The 21,632-nt window shown below is 45.9% G+C and overlaps 1 protein-coding gene across 2 annotated transcripts in view; it reads left to right on the plus strand.

The window, feature by feature from the left end:
- ZNF292 (zinc finger protein 292) overlaps positions 1-21,632 on the plus strand; it is a 474,880-nt gene that overhangs the window by 171,270 nt on the left and 281,978 nt on the right. For both annotated transcript variants that reach the window (XM_085611081.1, XM_085611082.1), the window contains exon 4: positions 10,230-10,365. In XM_085611081.1, the coding sequence (XP_085467207.1) occupies positions 10,230-10,365 (136 nt within the window). The remainder of the gene's footprint in view (positions 1-10,229; positions 10,366-21,632) is intronic.

Genomic DNA, 21,632 nt, shown 5'->3' on the forward strand with positions numbered 1-21,632 from the left:
TGCCTCAGTGTTCTTGAGCCGAGGACAGTTTATAAGTTGTTAAAGTCCTTCAATGTTACTCATTCTTTTGAATGTGTAAAAGGATCATTAGAATTTCCTAGTGCATGTATGTTAGTTGCCTGCCAACAGAATTTCATGGGTTAGGAAGTCGGTGAAAAGATTTAAGAAGTCGCAGAGGTCATCCACCATTAGTTTCTTCCTGTATTTGGTGCATTGAGAGAGCTTTTAAGGTAACCGGTATTATTTTGTGTTTTATTTTTGTTCATGTTATTAGGACTGCGTGTAAGGCTTTAGATTTGAGTTTAATTATGGGAGCCTCTAATTTGCATGTGTGTTTGACAAAAATAAACGGGCCCCCTGAATGGCGGCCAAAGAGACAGGGACAGGAGCAGACTTCAAGATTTCATAGAATAGTTGTATAATTTAATGTGTAGGAGCCCAGGTCTCTTGCAGACAGAGAAGGTTGCTTTTAACCAGATAAGCTAGCGCTTGTTTACTTGTCACAATGGTTTTAAGGCCAGCCACATTCCATGAGGTAATTGAGATAGGGCGTGCTGTTTCCTTTCGAAGCTCGTTGCCAGTAGGCTGGAGTAATGCTAGGGGTATTGATTCTTCTCCCCTGATAGTGAGTTTACTGACCACCCCCAATCATTATGCTCATTCCAAGTTCTGTCACAGCTCCTTTGATTTTGTGTGCACGATGCTATTAAAGTGGTTGTGTTCTTGGGTGCTTTTGGTGTTCTGTTGTGGGTCCCACCAGTAGCACCCCTAAATATGATTTTGGTTGAACCAGATTGTCCCAGAAATAGTTGTATGTTGGGGCATTTTGATGGAAACTGCTTTAAAAGCTTTATTTCTCAGTCTCAAAGTACTTTGTTCACAGAGAATAGCATCTCTGTGATCCTCTCTCTTCCAGATTGTTTTGGTGTCCTAAGTAATTCTGTTTTGTGACGTGCAAACTCTACCCAGACTAGATCATCTGAGGTGAGATCTTTCAGTGAGGGAATATGGTGGAATAGTCATGAGAAGTTTTCTCTGAGTGTCTCAAAATAGCCCTTTGGGCTCAAATCCCTCTTGAGGTTCATCACACTCTGCTATGCCTTGTGTAGAAAGTAGAGACTTTAGACCTCTTCAATGTATGTGCTCCCGGGGCCTGGCGCCATCTGGGGTTTGTCTTTTATTATCTAAGTGTTGGACCCGGCCTCGTGGCATGGTCCTTACCCCCGTGGATTGTGCCCGTTCCCCGCCCCGGCCTTCACGGGCCACCCTTCTGAACTGCACTGAGGCCCTTCATCCTGGGCTGCACGAGGTCGCATACCCCTCGTGGCTCCGCCATCTTGTTGGCACCCACGTGACTCTGTGCACCAGCCAGCGCGACCCCGCTCAACCCGGCCTCGACCCCAGCGAAGCCCCGACATCGAGGCACCACAAACTGGCCAGGGGGTGCCGCAGGAACCATTCATCGCCCCCGGCGGAGGACAGTATCGATGGGACCCCCAACTGTCCTCCCCTCTCGAGGTGTGATCGCCCTGCAACTCCCTTGGGCCTGGCGCCTCTCCTGCTGGGCGTCTGGCCACCTCCACCCGGCCTCTCCGCCCCCACCGGGCGCCTGGGTCCGGACATCAAAGGGCTCCAGACCTATATCTGGGGCGACCCCGCCACAGATCGGCAGTTGTATCCCGGAGTCGAGAGCCCTGCTGATTGAATCGCGGCTGACCCTACGGAGAAGAACTCTTGTCGGAACCATCACGAGCCCTGCTGACTGAGTCGCGGCTCCTTATTGTGAACACTTTGAAGCCACCTGGAACATCGGAGCCCTGCTGACGCTGTCGCGGCCCAACCTCGCTGGAACCTCCCTCGGAGCCCTGCTGACGACGTCGCGGCTCGAGCTGAGCAGAAACCATCTTGAGAGCCCTGCTGATTGGATCGCGGCTCTCCACGAACTGTACGCCAGAGCCCTGCTGACGCCGTCGCGGCTCGACCCCTCCGAGATCCGGAGGTCCTCCAGCTTGAGGATAAGAGCTGGGCCCCAGGTACCCTCGTACCGCACTCCTGCCAAAGACTGTCCCGCTACCCCTACCCTTCCAAAGAGACACAGACTTTTGGTGGATCCCGCGATCCCATCGTGTAAATATTGACCTCGTAACCTTTTTATTGCTGATAAAGAATTGCTTGTCTTGAGACAACCTCCTTGAGTCCTGTGTGGTGGTGTTGCTGGGCTAGTACGTGATAGGAGAAGGATCTCTCAGGAGACTTCTCGGCAGCGCTCGGCTACTTCGTACAGTGTGAGGGCCCCCCTTGGTGGTCTCGCCGACTCCTCGGCGTCCGCCTTCCAACACTAAGGAAAGTTCAGCATTTGACGGATATTTGGTGAAATCATTGGTCTATTGTTCATTTTGGTGGCAGCTGCTATCTGAGAGAAGCTTGGCGATGGCTGGGCTCCGTGCTGTCCCACTGGTTTTTTTGTTCATGTTGGGCTTGTTTTTTGTGTTGAAGTGTAGGCAGATCTGAGGGGGTCTTAGGCCAGAAAGCACCGTAAATTCCTAACATTTATGGTCAGAAGCAACCAGAACAAAGTACTTTTTTTCATCCGCAAATCAGCCTGAAAATCTTTTTCACAATTTGTGACTGTGGTTACCACGCATCTCTGGAAACGCAAGATCTTAGTCTCTCCGTATTGAGGCAACTGGCTCAGCAAGGCTTCAACATATCAACAAGCTTACCAACATTTATATAATAAATGGCTCTACTTTCAATCGCTTAGACCTGCATGTAGATTCACAAATTTGACCAGCTCTGTTGCAATCTCTTTATTATTTAGGAACGATTCTCAATAACATAAAAGCAAGAGTGTTTCCTTCGGAGGAAAGACTATTAGCCATACATCTGAAATATAAAGCTCTAATGAAAGCCTCCCATCCAATGGCAAGACAAGTGTCAGCTCTACTGGGCTCAATGGCGTCTTGCATCTTTCTGATCCAGAACACTGACCTCCACATTAGACCACAACCAGAGTGTTTGGAAGATCAATGCAGCCAATATGTGAATAATTGTGAGGATGATGACCCTTTCCCTCAAAACTAAGAAGTCTCTCAAATGGTGGTGTCAATCTAAAGATCTACACCTTGGAATGACCTTTCATCAGGAGGTCCCATCACAGACAATAGTGACTGCCCCCCTTTCAGTTTGTGGTGCACTTATGGATCACGTTCAGATACAGGGAACATGCTTCACTAAAGAAATGACATACCACACCAACATACTGAAACTAAGAATTGTTCACTTGGGTCTAAAGTCTTTCCAACCCTCTTTCAAGACAGACTTGCTCCTTTTTTGGACAGACAACCCATGATGTACTATCTCTAGAAACCCAATCCATCTGGAATTATTTGCTAGCCTGAAACCTGAGAATCACTGCAGCCCATCTCCTTGGAGTCCACAACATTCAGTCTCCGTATCCAATGGAATCCAATCCAGATATACTGCCTAAAACATCATGAATCTAAGACTGCCTCGAAATAGTTCACTAAAACAAATACCAATACCACACATTACGCACGCACAGCAACAACCACGACTACAATACATTCTCATTCACCACAATGACATTTAACAATACAAAACAAACAACCCTGTTTTATATTACATCACATATATACATATGTTCAGGGCATGTGAGCTGTAAATACACATGCTTTGCATACTCCTGCCATCTAGTATTGGGTCCGCATGTTTGCAAGTTGTTTTTTTTTTTTTAAGACGTCTTTACGGTCACGAGGTAAAGTGACTCTTCCTTTCGGTGATAGTGCGCATGGGCATCAACTCCATAGTTTTTTGCCGCCAGCTGGTTCGGACGTGTATTGCTGCGCTCTGGTTCGAAACCGTTCTTCGTGTTCCCCTCGGTACGCAATCCACTACCCTCGACAGTACTGTTCTCAAACGCGTTTCCCCGTTCTCCGGTTAAGGAATAGATGAGGAAACACTCTATCTTCCGTCAGACCCATCGGGTGTGGCTCTGTGGCCTAGCTGCGTCGGTCTATCCTTCCGCCGATGGAACAGTCCATTCCAATTCTGATCTCGGTTCTGCGCCAAATACCCTTGCACCGATCTACATCAAGTTTGTAACTTGTACCTCTCACCGGAGCACAAGGAAGAATACTGCGATGCCTGTAAGTCGTTTCGGTCAAAGAAAACCCTACGCGATTGGCTGGCTTGACGATGAGAAATGCAACATCAAAGCATTCAGCACACTCTGGATATCTTCGGTGAAGAATTCGAGCATGAAAACGTCGAAGAGTCGGCGGCAGAAGAAGAGGCCATCTCTGTGCCAGAGTCAGATTCCGAACTTGAGATCGACCCGGAGTCTGAAGATGTGACTCCGGGACAGGGTGCCGTGAGTACCAAAGACCCCTTGTCCCCCAAAACTTTTTCAAAAAAACATAAGGTTATGGGACTGCCTCTGCCTTCGAGCCAAGGTTGGCACCGAGACAATGTTTCTGACCCCCTGACTCGGTACAGAAACAAACCATCAAGCTTTCCGGCTTGGGATAGAGTTGGCCGAAATCATCTTCGGATATGAAACCCTTCGGTTCCAAGGACAGATCTGGTTCGGAGCCGAAACACTCTGGTGCTAAGGGCAAATCTGGTTTGGAGCCTAAACCCTCCGCTCCGAAACCAAAACATGCTTCGGAGCCGAAACCTTCTGCTCGCAAAACTATTTTGGTGCCGAAATCAAAGGACAGTCTCTCTGAGAATCCTGAACGAATTTTAGGCATTCTCAAGGCTAAATTGGATCCTAAACAGAAGAAGTTTTATATTCCTCTTGATTCAGGAAATATTTCTGCTCCAACACCAGTCAAACATAAACTCCCTTCAGAGGACCCTACAGATAAAATTCCTCTGAAAAGAATAAAGCACATGGCTACTAGCCCTGCTTATCCTGCCCCTAAATCCCCTCCACCTCGATCTTCTCTAGAGTTACCAATTCAAGGTCCCTCACACAACACCTCAGGGATCTCCACAAACACAGCCTCAGGGGAATGATACTGATGAAGACACATTTGCCTGTAGACCCATGGAATGATTACACCATTGACCCTTCAGGCAATACTGACCCAGACCTTTACCCTGCAAAACCATCACCACCAGATAACCTGGCTTATCAAGAACGTTTTGCTAGAGCAGCAGAGTATCATGGGGTAGCCTTACATAAAGGGTCGTTAGAAGAAGACATTTTATTTGAAACCCTTGGGTCCACAAATAGGTCAAGTCAAACACTCCTTATGTTAAAGGGCATGATGAGGCATGCAGATGACATCTTAAGACCCTGTAAGAGCACGTATCCACTCCCTCAGTTGATAAAAAATATAAACCTTCTCCATCTGACCCTGTGTTTATCTGAGGACAATTATCTCTCGATTCCCTAGTAATGTCCAAAATGGATAATTCATAAACATCTGGTGATGCACCTCCCCCAGACAAGAAATCTAAGCTTATAGATGCCTTGGGCAAGCGAGTGGCTTCTCAATCCGCTAACCAGTAGCGCATCGCAAACACACAGGGCCTACTAGCTAGGTACGACATGGCACACTGGGATGAGATGGATTAACTGCTCCAAAATCTCCCAGACAAATACAAAAGCAAAGCACAAGAGTTAGTTCAAGAAGGCAAACTCCTTTCTAACTCGTCTATTAGATGTGCTCTAGATGCCGCTGACACCACGGCTAAAGAGATAAATGCCAGCGTTCTCTCAGAAGGCATGCATGGTTTAAACCTAAGGTTCAGCAACCTATTTTAAACACCCCTTTTGACAAACGCCTGCACGTAAATCCCCTTCTCCCAACAAACAGTGACTTGCCAAAATTTCCCCCCGATTATTTAACACATGTTGGAGGAGGACTTCAACGATTTCTCCCCATTTGGCAATCCATAACCTCAGACAAATGAGTAATCAATCTTATCCGACATGGGTATTGCCTAGAGCCTACCACCAATCCTTCAAACATCCCACCTCAAACTTACAAACTGTTGCCACACCACCTACGGTTACTCAAACGGGAAGTGTAGTCTCTAAGAAAAAGGAGCCATACAACCAGTTTCATTACAGTACCATGGTGTAGTTGTGTACTCTCTACTTTCTAATCCTCAAAAGGGATGGCTCCTTGAGATCCATTTTGGATCTCAGAATCTTAAACCTATACATACTGTCAGAACACTTCCATATGGTAACGCTCCAACATGTGCTTCCACTTCAACAACACAGGGATTTTGTGTCTTAAAAGACGCATACTTTCACATTTCTGTCCATCCAGCTCATCGCAAATATCTCCGATTTTAGATAGCAGGCAAACACTATCAGTTCAAGGTACTCCCATTCAGAGTAACTACTGCTCCCAGAGTGTTTACTAAATATCTAGCTGTAGTGACAGCTCATCTCAGAAGACAAAAAATTCACGTCTTCCCCTACTTAGACGACTGGCTCATCAAAGCCAGCACACACACCAGAAGTGTCTAAACACACTCAGACCATGCTAAAGTTACTTCACCGATTTGGCTTCACAGTGAACATGCAAAAGTCTCCTCTACAGCCTTTACAAATACAATCTTATCTGGGAGTGACTCTCGAAACTCACACAGCTCTAGCCTCTCCCAGTGCAGCCAGAATTTGCCATATTCAAACTGTTGCAGTTTCAAGCCAATCAAATCTAAACAGCCAAAACTTTTATGCAACTGTTAGGAATGATGGAGTCCAGCATTGCAATAGTGCCTCATGCAAGACTACACACACGTCCTCTACAGGAATGCTTAGCAAGTCAGTGGAATCAGTCACTTAATAGATCTAGTGTTGGTAGAAAGCCGCACCCATCGCTCTCCACCATGGTGGAACCCACAAAAGGGTGGCCTTTCATTGACACTGTTCCACAGGCCGAGACACATATCTCACAGGTTGATGTGCCGATCTACACAATTACATAATTCAGAGTCACAGGGACCACAAGCACAAATGTCTCCACATCACAATCTAGAGCCTCTAGCAGTATTTCTGGCACTCAAAGCTTTAGAGTCTCATCTCAGACAAGGTTGCCCTAATCCGCATGGACAACATGACAGCCAAGTACTATATGCAGCAGTGGGGGGGGGGGGGGGAGGGGACACTCTCTACAGCTGTCACGCCTCTCTGACCATCTGAAGCTGGGCAATTAATCACAAAATTCCTTTTCTGGCAGAAAACCTTCCAGGAGTCAACAATCAAATTGCCGATCTCCTCAGCAGAAGGAGACCGCAAATACACGAGTGGGAACTTCATACCCAAGTTCTCCTTCCATACTTTCAAAAATGGGAATTTCCACAAAAATCTGTTCGTCACAGTGGACAACGCAAAATGCCCAAACTTTGCCTCCAGGTTAACCCTCAATCCAAAGGCAATGCCGTATGGATCAAATGGTCAAAGATAGTTGCCTATGCTTTTCCGCCCCTCCCACTCTTTCCGTTTCTGGTTCGAAAGCTCAGGCAAACATCACTCAGTGATTTTAGTAGCTCCCACATGGGCCCGTCAACCATGGTACACCACCCTGTTGGGGCTGTCAGTAGTTCCACATCAACAGCTACACCTCAGTTCCAGCCTTCTCACTCAGAACCGTGGAAAATACGACACCCATCCCCCAAGGAGCTCAACTTCACTATTTGGCTCCTAAAGTCAGTTTGGATACTTAAATTTGCCGCCAAACTGTACGACTATTCTAAAAGAAGCAAGAAAGCCCACTACCAGAGCTTGTTGTGCAGCAAAATGCAAACTTATTTATTGTAATAACAAGATTAATCCTTTAGATGCTTATTTTCAAAACATTTAGTTATCTTCTGCACCTAAAGCATTCTAATTTAGCTTACCCAACTATTCGATTGCACCTTGGAGCAGTGGCTGCATGTCTGCAAAACAGACAGCATACCTTCAGCACCGGTATGGAATCTCAACATTGTACTTACAAGACTCATGGGTGCACCCTTTCACCATTACACAATTGTCCCTTGCAGTTTCTTTCATAAAAAGTTGCCTTCGTCATGGCAAACACTTCATTAAGGAGAGTTGATGAGCTACAGGCATTAACCTTTGAAGAACCCTTCTTTCAGCTTCATAAAGATATGGTAGTTATTCGCACTAACCCAAAATTAATCGCTAAAGGGGTTTCTACTTTTCGTCTTAACCAATCAGTTGAGTTACCTGTGTTCTACCCTCAACCTGATTCTGTAGCAGAACGAGCTCTTTACATACTTGATGTCAGTAGAGCGTTACTGTATAATATCGAAAGGACAAAAGATTTCCTTAAACCAAAGCAACTGTTTGTTGCATTTGCAACACCTCACAAGGACACAAATTCTATCTCTCAATCTGGCATTTCAAGATGGATTCTTAAATGCATTCAAGCTTGCTATGCAAAAGTAAAGAGAACTTTATCTATACCCTTTAGAGTGCATTACACTCCCTAAATAGGGGCATTCAAAGCCTTTTTAGGTGACATTCCTACAGCTGACATATGTAAAGCTGCAACATGGTCTACACCACACACATTTACCAAACCCTACTGTGTGGATTTGTTGGCACAACAACAAGCCAATGTAGGGCAAGCAGTGCTAAAAACACTTTTTCAGACAACTGCAACATCTACTGGTTAGCCTCAGCTATGGGTGAATACTGCTGTATAGTCTATGCAAAGCATGTGTATATACAGCACACATGCCTCAAACTGATTGTTACTTACCCAGTAAGTATCTATTCTTGACATGTTGAGCTGGATTCACATTCGCCCTCCTACCTCCCCGGTCACCTGTAGTTGTTGCAGTTCTCCTTATTTACATTATATACGCATGGACATCTCTTTACTACACTCACTTACTCCATTCTCACCCTCTTACGGGAAACAAATCTAACAATGGAGTCGATGCCCATGCGCACTATCACCAAAAGGAGGAGTCCCATTACCTTGTGACTGGAATGACTTCCTCGAAGAAACACAACATGCAAACATCCGTACCCAACACTAGATGGCAGGAGTATGCAAAGAATGTGAATCTACAGCTCTACATGCCAAGAACAGATGCTTACTGGGTAAGTAACTTAATCCTTTTGTTCATATTGTGGACCAGGCGTCATCTTACAGAAACTCAATGACATAGCCACCATGGTTGAGGTGATTCAGTAATCAGTGGTGAGCAAAATGAACCCTTAAGGCAGTGAAATCTAGGTCTTGCCTCTATCCATTGCCTTTTTTGCTCTTATAGGTGAACTGATTTAACTCCTATTTTACTCTCTCATCTTCTCTATCAGATTAACAGCCAGCTATTCATCACTGAGCATCTTTCCATTTACTCCTCTTAAACTAAAATGTTCCCAACCTTCCCATCTCTATAGTCTATGCTCTCTATTGGACACCGTGCTGTTTACAGTTGAAAATCTAACTGTGCGTCCCTTTCAAAAGTCCTGGGGCATTCACTACAGCTAAAACTAGAGTTCAGTTAGTGAGCTTCAGATGAGTGAAATTGCTGACTATAGTAGTGTCCTATTTTATCATCCAAGTTATTTTGCACCCTTGACAAGCCTATCCCTCCCCAGACAATAACCAACCTCTGTTTTGCTACCACATTTATTCAAGGGTAATAGAGAGAGATACTGCGCTCAACCTTATATGTTGGCAGTTTTGCTGTATATCTGCTCTTTATATGTTCTCTTCTAACGCACCACTCCGAAAGCACCATGTGTCTTTTCCAGATTAAGATTCTTTTAGTCATCTGACTTCCTGTATTCTAACTTTGAGCTCCAGGCATTGATTTTCTTCTCTTTTTGAGACTGACCTAAAACACTTTTCCATAGTTGAAGATCTTCTTTAACTCTGAACCTCCTATGTCCAAACAATGGCACCTAAATTATATTACTTTTAATGTTCAAAGTGCATGCTTATAAACTGCTTCCTGTAGCAATCTTATTGATATTTTTATTTCATATTTCCATGTTCTTCCATAGTCACCACGCCCACCGACTGTGATGTTAGTCTCTTACCTTCTTTGCTTTTGTGTGCAGCACTATTCGAAGAAATGTTTTAACTTGAAAGTAATACATCTTTCACTGGTAATTTTTTTTAATTGTTTGTTGATCTCCATTTGAATCCATATATATGCTATTCATATGATCAGTAAGATTTTAGTGCACTGACACTTGTTTGCCCTCCTGTTATAAGGGGTCTCATCAAAGGTTGGCGGAGAATGGCAACTTGGAATTACATTTCTTATATACTCTATCACAAGAGAAGGGAGTATGGAAGAACCCAGTTCTACACAGCATTCTTCATGAGGAATCCGTGGGACAAGATAAAGGTAAGCTCATTGATTATAGTAGTTAATGTGCTTACAGTGTGTAATCTATCAGTTCTTTGATCCATTCAGCTGCAGTGGGAACAGTTGGCTGATTTCGGTGTCGAAGGATGCATATTTTGGCCACTGCTAATGAGGTCACTTACCAAGTTTGTACAGGTTTTCCATCCTGCAGATATTCATTATTTCGAATAGTAATACTTAGTGTATTGATAATGCTACATTGATGGTACCTATGTTGGATAATTATAACAATAGTGCTTGCTGTAGGCGTTCAGTTTACTATGGTGCCATAAAATGAGGTAGATCCTATTTGTCAACCGTATCTCCAGCATGCATCACTGGGAAGAAGCCCTGCTCAGTTTGATATCTTTAATGCAGGAATTTGAAATATAAGATTTTTGGTCTAGCTTACCTCACAACCCTATTGCGTGTAAGCGTTCGGTCAGATCGGTGTTTCTCAGTGTAGTCTGTATACAATACTTTGCCACCATTAGTCTGGCCTCTTGATCCACCAGTTTGGAGTATTGCAAAGAGATAAGTGTCCGGTAGATCCCAGAGACCAGTCCCCTGGATTGGTCCCAAATATCAAGGTATTGTCAAACAGATATGCATGTCATATGGCATTCATCTGATCTTCTCTGTACACAACTCTGCATGGGATTAGGAAGCCTTTAATCTGGGCATTCTATAATTGGTCTACCGTATGTGTGTGGCAAAGGTTGTTGTGGAAGGTAGGTAACCTACAAAGCTTCCCATATAATGTAATCTTTTCTTGCAGAGCTTTCTCCATCATTAAGGGGAGAGCCTTTTGTGGCATGAGTGCAGTATGTCTCATGATATGGGGTGGTATTATGATGGAGTTTTATGAAGGTTGCAGGAGAGGCATTCTGGTGGGAGATGTTGCCCATGCTTTGGTTCCTTGTAAATCTTGCTAAATTCTGAAAAAATAGTTATATAAATGAGGATGGGATAGCATGCTGTAGTCCTTAAGAGGGGTATAGATGTGGGCTAGTAGCTATAGTGTCTGTTGCAGTTGGGTAGAACCGTTTTCGCTGGTCTGTTTAAGTGTAATGTGTTTTATTAACCAATAGTATTGTGTAGTTACCTTAAAGAGGTTGATGCAACTTTTAATTAGCATAAACATCAACATAGACTGTGGCCCAGGCATTTGCATTGCTGACAGAGGAGCTTGGTTGCTGGTTATAAACCTGCACTAGCAATATGCGCAATTAGCATTGGCAATCCCAAAAGGTCTAGGTTTAATGTGCTGTACCTTGTAATCACATCGTCACGCTGCTCCATGTACACTTACAAAACAGCAAGTCTACACTCCCCCACCCTCCCCATGCACTCTCAAGGCGCACCGCTCGCCTTTCACTCATACAGACATTACATATAAATTGGACATAATCTAAATACTGCGTTATGATCCTTTGTTACTTTAACCCAGTTGCATTGGTTCATTGAGTACATATCATCATCTTGTTGACCAGTTCTTGAGCACTCAAATTGTTGAAGTGGCCCATGGTTTACAAATGGGTTGCTTGAAATCCACTAACTTTTTATTGCCAGTTGCTTCTTATCCAACACCTTTTCTACCCTCTAAGTTGCCAGCCTAAAAAAGCTGGTGTCTAGTTGAAGATGAAGGATGGATTACACTTTTGGGGTGATGTGGCAATGGAGAAACAACCATAACTGACTTTATTCTGTCATCTAGTGGTTGGGTCTGCAAAGTCTCCTTGAAGTCTCTTTTCTCCTTTTTCGTGGGCGTTTTTGACCATTTGGGTTTAAACCCCTCTTCATGTAATGTCAAACGAATGCCCCAGAAATCCCACGATGCGGTTGCCATCTTCAGATTCTTTGTGCCGCCGTTGGCTGTGGAAGCCTAGGGGAGAACTCAACTGAGTCGAAGAAGAAATTGCGAGAAAATACGTTTTTCCACCGAGTATCACCGTTGAGCGAACAGGAGTGGCTGCTGCTGATAGGACATAGGATGCCAAAAAGAGACTGAGGAAAAAAACACTGAAAAAGTCACCCAGTGACACCAAGGTGGGAAGGTTGGCACACCAGGACCACATGGTCGGAGAATGAGAAAGGGGTATGGAGCATCCCCATTTAATTTCTGCCACAAGTATCACCGCAAGTATGCACAGAAGGACACACAAAGTCTGTAAACTTTGTCTACCTAAAGACCATAGCGCAGTGGACTGCCCGGCATGCGCAGAGTTCTTGGCCAAGACCATCAGGGGAAGGCAGAAGCAGAGGTGGGCATGCTATGCGATGGCATCACCACAGAGAAAACAGGAGTCCTTAACAGACCTGGGCCTGTCGAGCGAGGGTATCCTGGAGACCGAGGAGGCCCAAGGGGAAGAGATCGATGTCGAAACAAAGATGAGGCGGAGCTCGACAAAGAAAAACATCAAATCACTTGAGGTAGAGGTGAAAAGAAAGCGTCTATAGGCCGAACGTGAAGCCCTAATTAAAAAGAGGGAATTCAGTGACTTCCTGAAGGGTTAAAGAATTCCACTGAAAAAACAAGTTGATGTTGAGGAAACAGGAGCTAGAACAACCTGCTACCCCAGAGCTGCAGGAAGTTTTGGAAGAACACTTATTTGACGTGTAGGAAGAGAAGGGGTCTCACACATAGGTGTAACAGATAACTGGCTAGACATTTATGCGGACTCACCATATGTAGGGGTGAAGTGTTCTCTATCAAAACCATCGCCACCAGACAACATCATTGCATACAGTAGTAAAAAGGGCTGCATGCACCTACAGAGTACAACTGGAGGAAGAACAATCAGAAGTATATGTTCGAGGCATATGAGCTGCAGATCACACACTAGCATAGTAGATCGCCATCTGGTGTTGGGCTCAGATGCTTGCACCTTGTTGTTGTCTTGGAAGAAGTCTTTGTAGTCACGAGATAGGTGACTCCTCCCTTGGACGATAGTGCGCATGGGCATCGACTCCATCCTTAGATTGTTTTTTTCTGTCATTGGGTTCGGATGCAACTTTTCCGCTCCGAAATCTCAATTTCAAACTTTTCAAAGCACAAAACTTCCAAAAAATCATCGGATTCACTCATCTTCGACCCAACTTGATCGGCTCGATTCCGGACGTCGACGCGGGCTGCTGGGCCAATCCACGCTGTAAGGACTACGGCTCATGGAAGGGACGCCATTTAAAAAATGCTCCCAGTGTGGAGCAAAATTCCCGCACAGTGACCATCACTAGGTCTTCAACCTGTGCCTATCACCTGAACACGAAGAGTCCAGCTGTCCAGCCTGTGCATTCTTTCGATCGAAGAAGACTATTCGAGATCGAAGAACTCGACGACACATCATGGCACAAAGACCAGCTCTGGAACCAGAGGACATCTTTGATGAAGGCCCCGATGTCCCGGAAGAAGATTCAGAGGATCTCGAAATCGTCTCGGAGGCAGAATACTCAGACGACCTCATCACTCCTGGGCAACGAGTGAGTACTACTGCCCCAACCCATCCAAAACCAAAGGCAGTGGTCAAGACTTCGCCTGTTGGCCCCAGTCGAGACCGAAAACATCCTTCAGAAGCCCCGCCTCCGGGCTCAGCTCCAAAGAAAAGGGACAAGCCTTCCGGTAGCTCGGGACAGAGCAAACTGCATGTAATTGTCCCATCAAAATGGTCGCACACTGCTGACATACCTGCGTGTTACCCCAAAGAACTGTGGTCCCTGTAGTCAGCGTCGGCGGATACACCTATGCTCGTGTCGTGCGTGCAAGTGTGAATAGCGTTAGCCAACCCTGGACACGTGTTTCGAGGTAGTTGCCTCTCGTCAGCAGGGAGTAGGAAAGAGTGTAGGGTTGCAATGTAAGCTGCTAAAATCATTATCAGGTCTAGTACCTCTCGTAGCAACGCAGGTGCGTAACCTGAGTCCGTCGACTCCCCGGCTCAGAGAGCCACTAAATAGTTACATCAAAATGGTCGCACACTGCTGACCTACCTGCGTGTTACCCCAAAGAACTGTGGTCCCTGTAGTCAGCGTCGGCGGATACACCTATGCTCGTGTCGTGAGTGCAAGTGTGAATAGCGTTAGCCATCCCTGGACACGTGTTTCGAGGTAGTTGCCTCTCGTCAGCAGGGAGTAGGAAAGAGTGTAGGGTTGCAATGTAAGCTGCTAAAATCATTAGGTCTAGTACCTCTCATAGCACCTGCGTTGCTACGAGAGGTACATACCTGATAATGATTTTAGCAGCCTACACAGCAACCCTGCACTCTTTCCTGCTCCCTGCTGACGAGAGGCAACAACCTCGAAACACGTGTCCAGGGATGGCTAACGCTATTCACACTTGCACTCACGACACGAGCATAGGTGTACTCGCCGACGCTGACTACAGGGACCACAGTTCTTTGGGGTAACACGCAGGTAGGTCAGCAGTGTGCGACCATTTTGGATTTAGTTATTTAGTGGCTCCTTGAGCCGGGAGAGCTGACGGGCTCTAGGTTACGCACCTGCGTTGCTACGAGAGGTACATACCTGATAATGATTTTAGCAGCCTACACAGCAACCCTGCACTCTTTCCTACTCCCTGCTGACGAGAGGCAACAACCTCGAAACACGTGTCCAGGGATGGCTAACGCTATTCACACTTGCACTCACGACACGAGCATAGGTGTACTCGCCGACGCTGACTATAGGGACCACAGTTCTTTGGGGTAACACGCAGGTAGGTCAGCAGTGTGCGACCATTTTGGATTTAGTTTTTGCATGTAATTGTCCCGCCGGCACCTTCGGCACCGAAGCCAAAAGAACACTCTGCTCCGAAATCGGCTCCGACGCCTTCCACCTCCAAATCGACCCCAAAAACCCCGAGGCCCCTGGATAAGCTGGCTTCAAACGTTCCCAGGCCTAAATATCCGGCTTCGGCTCTTAAACCAACATCCTCTGAACCGAAACAGAAGCCTAAGGACTCTGATACGCCTCCTAAGGCCAAAACCCGTAAGGGTCAACCACAGCCTCGCTCGGAACCGAACAAATCTGCACCGAAAGCCATTCCCGAGGAACAGGAACCTTTTCATCCAGATCCTATCGATCCAAGGCAGAAAAAGATTTATATAAACCCAAATACAGGACATGTCATGGCTGTGTCATGTAAAAAATGGAAACTGGACACACCATATGCACCAGTTCCTGTGCAGAAGGACTCTGCCACATCACCTATGCCTCCTTCTCCTACACCGCTTGCTAACCCACCTCCTCTGCCTACACCACCCTTACCTGTAACTTCACCACCACATACACCACCTCCAGTTGATGATGATAATGGCCTATGGGGGGGGGGGGGGGGGGATCGGTGATCCCAATGACCCCTTCATGGATCCAGATACCTCACCACTAGATGATTGGGCGTTCCCTATCCCAACAGATCTACCAAACCTCCCAGACCCACAGCCATATCCCTCAAAACCGTCTCCCCCAGATAATCACCTTGGGTTTGGACAATTATTAAATAGGGCTGTACTTTATCATGGTGTCACAATGCACTCTGACGCACCAGAGGAAGATTTCCTCTTAGATACATTTGAACAATCCCAAATGTCAGTGCAAATATAACCAATGATCAAAGGAGTTATTAAGCATGCTCCTGAGGTATTTAAAGATCCCATCCGTGCCAGGGTTCTTAACCCTAGAATAGAAAAAAAATATAGGCCTGCCCCTGAAGATCCTGCATCAAAGGACTGTTGCCTTTTGATTCTCTAGTCATTTCTAATGCTAGAAAGCGGGCCGCCCCCGGATAAAGAATCCAAATTGCTGGAAGCTTCTGGCTAAAGGGTAGCGGCACAGGCAGCTAACCACTGGCGTATTGCCAACACGCAAGCACTGCTGGCACGATATGACAGGGCACATTATGACCAGCTAGAAAATCTATTGCAGCATCTGCCTGAACGGTCTAAAACCCAGGCAAATGACCTTATCCAAGAGGGAAAGCTAATTTGAAATGCGTCAATTAAATGTGCACTTGACGCAGCAGACACTGTGTACTCCTTAGACGACCTGCCTGGCTACGCATTTCAGGCTTTAAGCAGGAGGTCCAGACTACCATACTCAGTCAGCCATTCAACCAAGAACAGCTTTTTGGCCCGGCTGTGGACACTGCCCTTGAAAAAATGAAAAAGGACACAGACTTCAAAGTCCATGGGAGCGTTACAGTCCCCAAAAACGTGTGGCTCCTTTCGGCGCTCCTTCTATAAAGGAGCCTCCAAAAACATGGACGCAGACACCTCGTCTACATTTAAAGCCACTACACAAACATCCCCCAGTAGAGGATATTTTACTAGCGGATACAGAGGGAACAACAACCAAGGAAGAGGTTGAGGTAATAACACTCGCACCTCCCCCGCCACAAAACAGAGACTTTCCTCCTCTCCCCCAGACCATTCCACTCCAGTCGGGGGCAGACTAACACAGTTCCTACCTGTCTGGAAGTCCATCGCAACAGACAGGTGGGTAAGACAAATTATCCAGTATGGTTACTACCTGGAACTTACAGCTACCCCCCACACATACCACCCAAACAGCGCCCAATGTCTGCAGACCATCTTACACTCCTTAAACAAGAGGTTCTCTCACTGCTTCAAAAGCACGCTATAGAGCCAGTTCCCTTAGAACATCAAGGGACAGGGGTATACTCACTGTACTTCCTAATACCCAAAAAGGACGGGACTCTGAGACCAATACTCGACCTCAGACCCCTAAATCTGTATATACACTCAGATCATTTCCATATGATCACTCTTCAACAAGTGCTCCCACTGCTGCAACAGAGCGATTTCCTTGCCATACTAGATCTCAAGACGCCTACTTCCACATTCCCATACATCCTGCTCACAGGAAGTACCTAAGGTTTGTGGTGGACGGACATCACTACCAGTTCAGTCCTTCCATTCGGAGTGACCACCGCACTCAGAGTATTCACGAAATGTCTTGCGGTAGTAGCAGCACATCTGAGAAGACAACAAATTTATGTCTTCCCATTTCTAGACTGACTAATAAAAGCAACCAATGTGTTCTACACACTCACCAAACCATCCAAATGTTACACAACTTGGGGTTCACGATCAACTACCCCAAGTCGCACCTCCAGCCCTCTCATATACACCAATATCTAGGAGCTACAATAAACACCTACACAGCGCTAGCATATCCCAGTCCAGCCAAGATAGCCAGTATACAAACTCTTATCACAAAATTTCAAAACCAACACTCTTCCAGCCTGAGTGTTCATGCAGCTCATAGGCATGATGGCATCTTGCATCTTCATTGTGCCTTATGCAAGACTTACAGGAATGTCTGTGGAACCAGGCTCAAGGACAACTTACAGATCTGGTGTTGGTGGACAGCCGCACACATCGCTCTCTACAGTGGTGGAACATAACAAATCTGTCCAAAGGGTGGCCGTTCCTCGAGCCTCTTCCACAGATAGTGCTGACAACAGACTCATCACTCACAGGATTGGGAGCCCATCTCCTCGGACACACAACTCTGGGCAAATGGACCACTCAACAGAAAGTGCTCCATATCAATCGCCTAGAACTGCCAGCAGTATTCCTAGCACTAAAATCCTTCCAACTACATGTCCAGAACAAGGCTGTCCTCATCAGGACGGACAACATGACAGCCATGTATTACATACAAAAACAAGGAGGCACACATTCTCTGCAGCTGTCCCAGCTCGCACTGAACAATTGGAGATGGGCCATTCCTCAGAACATATACCTACTTGCAGAACACCTTCCAGGAGTTCACAATCAGATTACCGATCTGTTAAGTCGACAGACACAACAGATTCAGGAGTGGGAACTACATCCCCAAGGTCAACTACCATTTTTTCAAAAATGGGGACAACCAGACATAGATTTGTTCGCCACACATAAACTCAAAATGCCCAACCTTCGCCGCCAGGTTTCCGCACCCGGAGTCAATTGGCAATGCGATGAGGATGAACTGGTCAGGCAGATTTGCGTTCGCCTTTCCGCCTCTCCCACTCATTCCACTAGTGGTACGCAAGCTCAGGCAGCAATCTCTCAAACTAATCCTCGTAGCTCCCACATGGGCACACCAACCGTGGTTCATAACACTACTGGAACTCTCACTAGTTCCACACCAAAAACTGCGTCTCTCCCTGTCCTTAACCCAGAACCATGGAGAGATCAGACATCCAGATCCAGGTCAACTGAATCTGGCGATCTGGCTCCTGAAGTCCTAGAGTTCGGTTACCTTAACCTTCCACCAGACTGCATGAACATTATCAAAGAAGCCAGAAGACCTACTACTAGGCTGCTAAATGGAAAAGATTTGCCATTTACTGCACTAACAATAATATACACCCACTGGATGCCTCCATCCAGAACATCATTTGCTACTTACTACATTTGCAAAGATGTAATTTAGCATACTCATCCATACGTCTGCATCGAGCAGCACTAGCAGCTTACTTACAAAATCAACAACACTTGTCACTTTTTAAAGTCCCTGCGATCAAAGCCTTCATGGAAGGACTTAAAAGAATTATTCCTCCCAGATTACCACCCTCTCAGGCGTGGAATCTAAACATTGTTCTTACTAGGCTTATGGGACCCCCATTTGAACCTCTACATAAATGCGAACTACAGTTCCTCACATGGAAAGTAGCTTTCCTTATTGCAATCACATCTCTAAGAAGAGTGAGTGAAATCTAGGCTCTAACCATACAAGAACCATTCTTACAATTACATCGTAACAAAGTGGTTCTTAGGACAAATCCAAAATTCCTTCCAAAAGTCATATCTCCTTTTCATCTTAACCAGTCCATGGAGTTACCAGTGTTCTTTCCAAACCCAGACTCTGTAGCGGAGGGAGCTCTTCACACCTTAGATGTTCAAAGAGCCCTTCTTTATTACATTAACAGAACTAAATCTTTCCGCAAAACAATTGTTTGTAGCTTTCTCTCCACCACACAAGGGTAACCCCATCTGCAACTCTGGGATTGCTAGGTGGATAGTTAAATGTATCCAAATATTCTATCAAAAAGCTAAACGCACATTAACAGTTCCCCCTAGAGCGCATTCCACACGCAAACTAGGGGCTTAAATGGCATTCTTAGGGAACATTCCCTTAGACATTTGTAAGGCAGCCACATGGTCTACAACACACACCTTCACTAAACACTATTGTGTTGACGTACAAGCAAAGCAACAAGCTTCTCTGGGCCAAGCTGTCCTTAAAACTTTATTTCAAACTACTGCAACCAATACAGGTGACCACCACTAGGGGAGATACTGCTGTATAGTCTATGCTAGTGTGTGATCTGCAGCTCATATGCCTCGAACGGAATATGCTACTTACCAGTATGCATCTATTCTTGGCATGTAGAGCTGCAGATCCACACACGCCCGCCCACCCACCTCCCCGGGACCTGTATCTGTTCCAGTTCTATCTTACTTAGATATACACACATGGACATCTTTCTCTTCTACTAACTCCATTCCCCATCATGGCGAAAAACAATCTAAGGATGGAGTTGATGCCCATGCGCACTATCGTCCAAGGGAGGAGTCACCTATCTCGTGACTACAAAGACTTCTTCCAAGAGAACAAGGTGCAAGCATCTGAGCCCAACACCAGATGGCGATCTACTATGCGAGTGTGTGGATCTGCAGCTATACATGCCAAGAACAGATGCATACTGGTAAGTAGCATATTCCTTCCTCATGGAGACACTACTACCGGAACGTAAGAGAAACCAGTTTCTCAAATGCCACCTTACATTAGAGCGACTGTGCCAGCAGACTCCCTTATCGTGGCAACGACACGGAAAAGAGTTCATACATCCTAATCTGCAGAACCATTTCCTGACAAGGAAAGCAAGAGACCAGAAAATAGAAGAATCAGCAGCAACACATTGCTAAATAGATATGTACACCGACAGTGGGACAAGATTGAGGAGCAAATGGAACATCGCCAAGAGGCATTCAAGAAGAGGGCAAGAGCAGAGCTGTAGGAGGGCAAGACTGCTGCCAACACATGCCTTTAATCCGTGCTGGATGCAGCAGATACAGCCAGTAGACGGCTCTACACCTCCACATACCTGCGCAGACTTGCTTAGCTGGGAATCTTGGGTTGTAAGTAAGAGATCCAGTCAGCCATAATCCAAACACCCTTCAAAGGAGACTGCCTATTTGGAGAGGTGTTAGACTAAGTGCTTCAGCACATGAAAAATGACCAGACTGCCGAGGCATGGGGGGGGGGGGCCCTACAGTACAAAGGAAACTTCCCAAGGGGCATGACCCAGAAAGAGAATAACCTGAGCAAAAGCAGCCTTGCAACAACATACACATCACTCAGGCCTCAGGAGCCAGTGGAATGAACCCACCACAGACCCACAATGGCAGTATCGCTTAAGCGCCAGTCATTTTTTTGCGGCCGCAGAAGAAAGGTAAACCTTGAAAGGGGTATACCAGGATATCAAGTGACTGCCCACAAAGAATCCTTCCGACTATGAGAGCGATGGGGAAATTGATGGGCATGATGACTTCCTCTATTCCCCTAGTGCCACATGCAAGCTACACATGAGACCAATTCAAGAATGGGTCCAACCGCAATGGCCACAATCAACAAGGAGTTGGGATGATCTAGTGGTTATTACAGACAAGGTTCAGCGAGAGGTGCAATGGTGGAACCTCAAAACACAGTGGTGAAAACATTCAAACCACCAACTCCCTCCGTGGCCAGGCAGAAAAGCAAACTCCACTCACAAGTGGGAAGTAAAACCAGAACAAGAAGTGTTGAGGCAGATCGTCCAGGCCTGGGGTACTCTGCAAGTAGACCCAAAGTCACGGTATGCCCCGTTGATGACCTTGTCAGGGAGGTTTGCTGATGCTTTCCCGCGAATTCCAGTAATACTGAATGTGATCCAGAAGTAGAGACCGGAACAAGTCATCCTTATCCAGATAGCCCCACAATGGGCTCGACAGACATGGTTCTCAATCATGAAAGTATCCCAAAGACAGTACATCCTACTCCCAGCACACAGACCTGTTAACAATACAGTAGAGACAGGTGTGGTAACCGGAATCAAACACCCTCAACCTTGCAGCATGGCTCCTGAAGACTTCGAATTTTGGCACCTTTAAGCTGCTATGAAGGGCAGGTGAGATTTTAAAGAAGAGGCGACCAACAAGGAAATATTACAGCAACAAATGGAAGAGATTCCAGCTATTGTGTAACAGGCCTGGAAAAAGACTGGC

Source organism: Triturus cristatus, chromosome 6, assembly GCF_964204655.1.
Source record: "Triturus cristatus chromosome 6, aTriCri1.1, whole genome shotgun sequence".
NCBI classification, from domain to species: domain Eukaryota; kingdom Metazoa; phylum Chordata; class Amphibia; order Caudata; family Salamandridae; genus Triturus; species Triturus cristatus.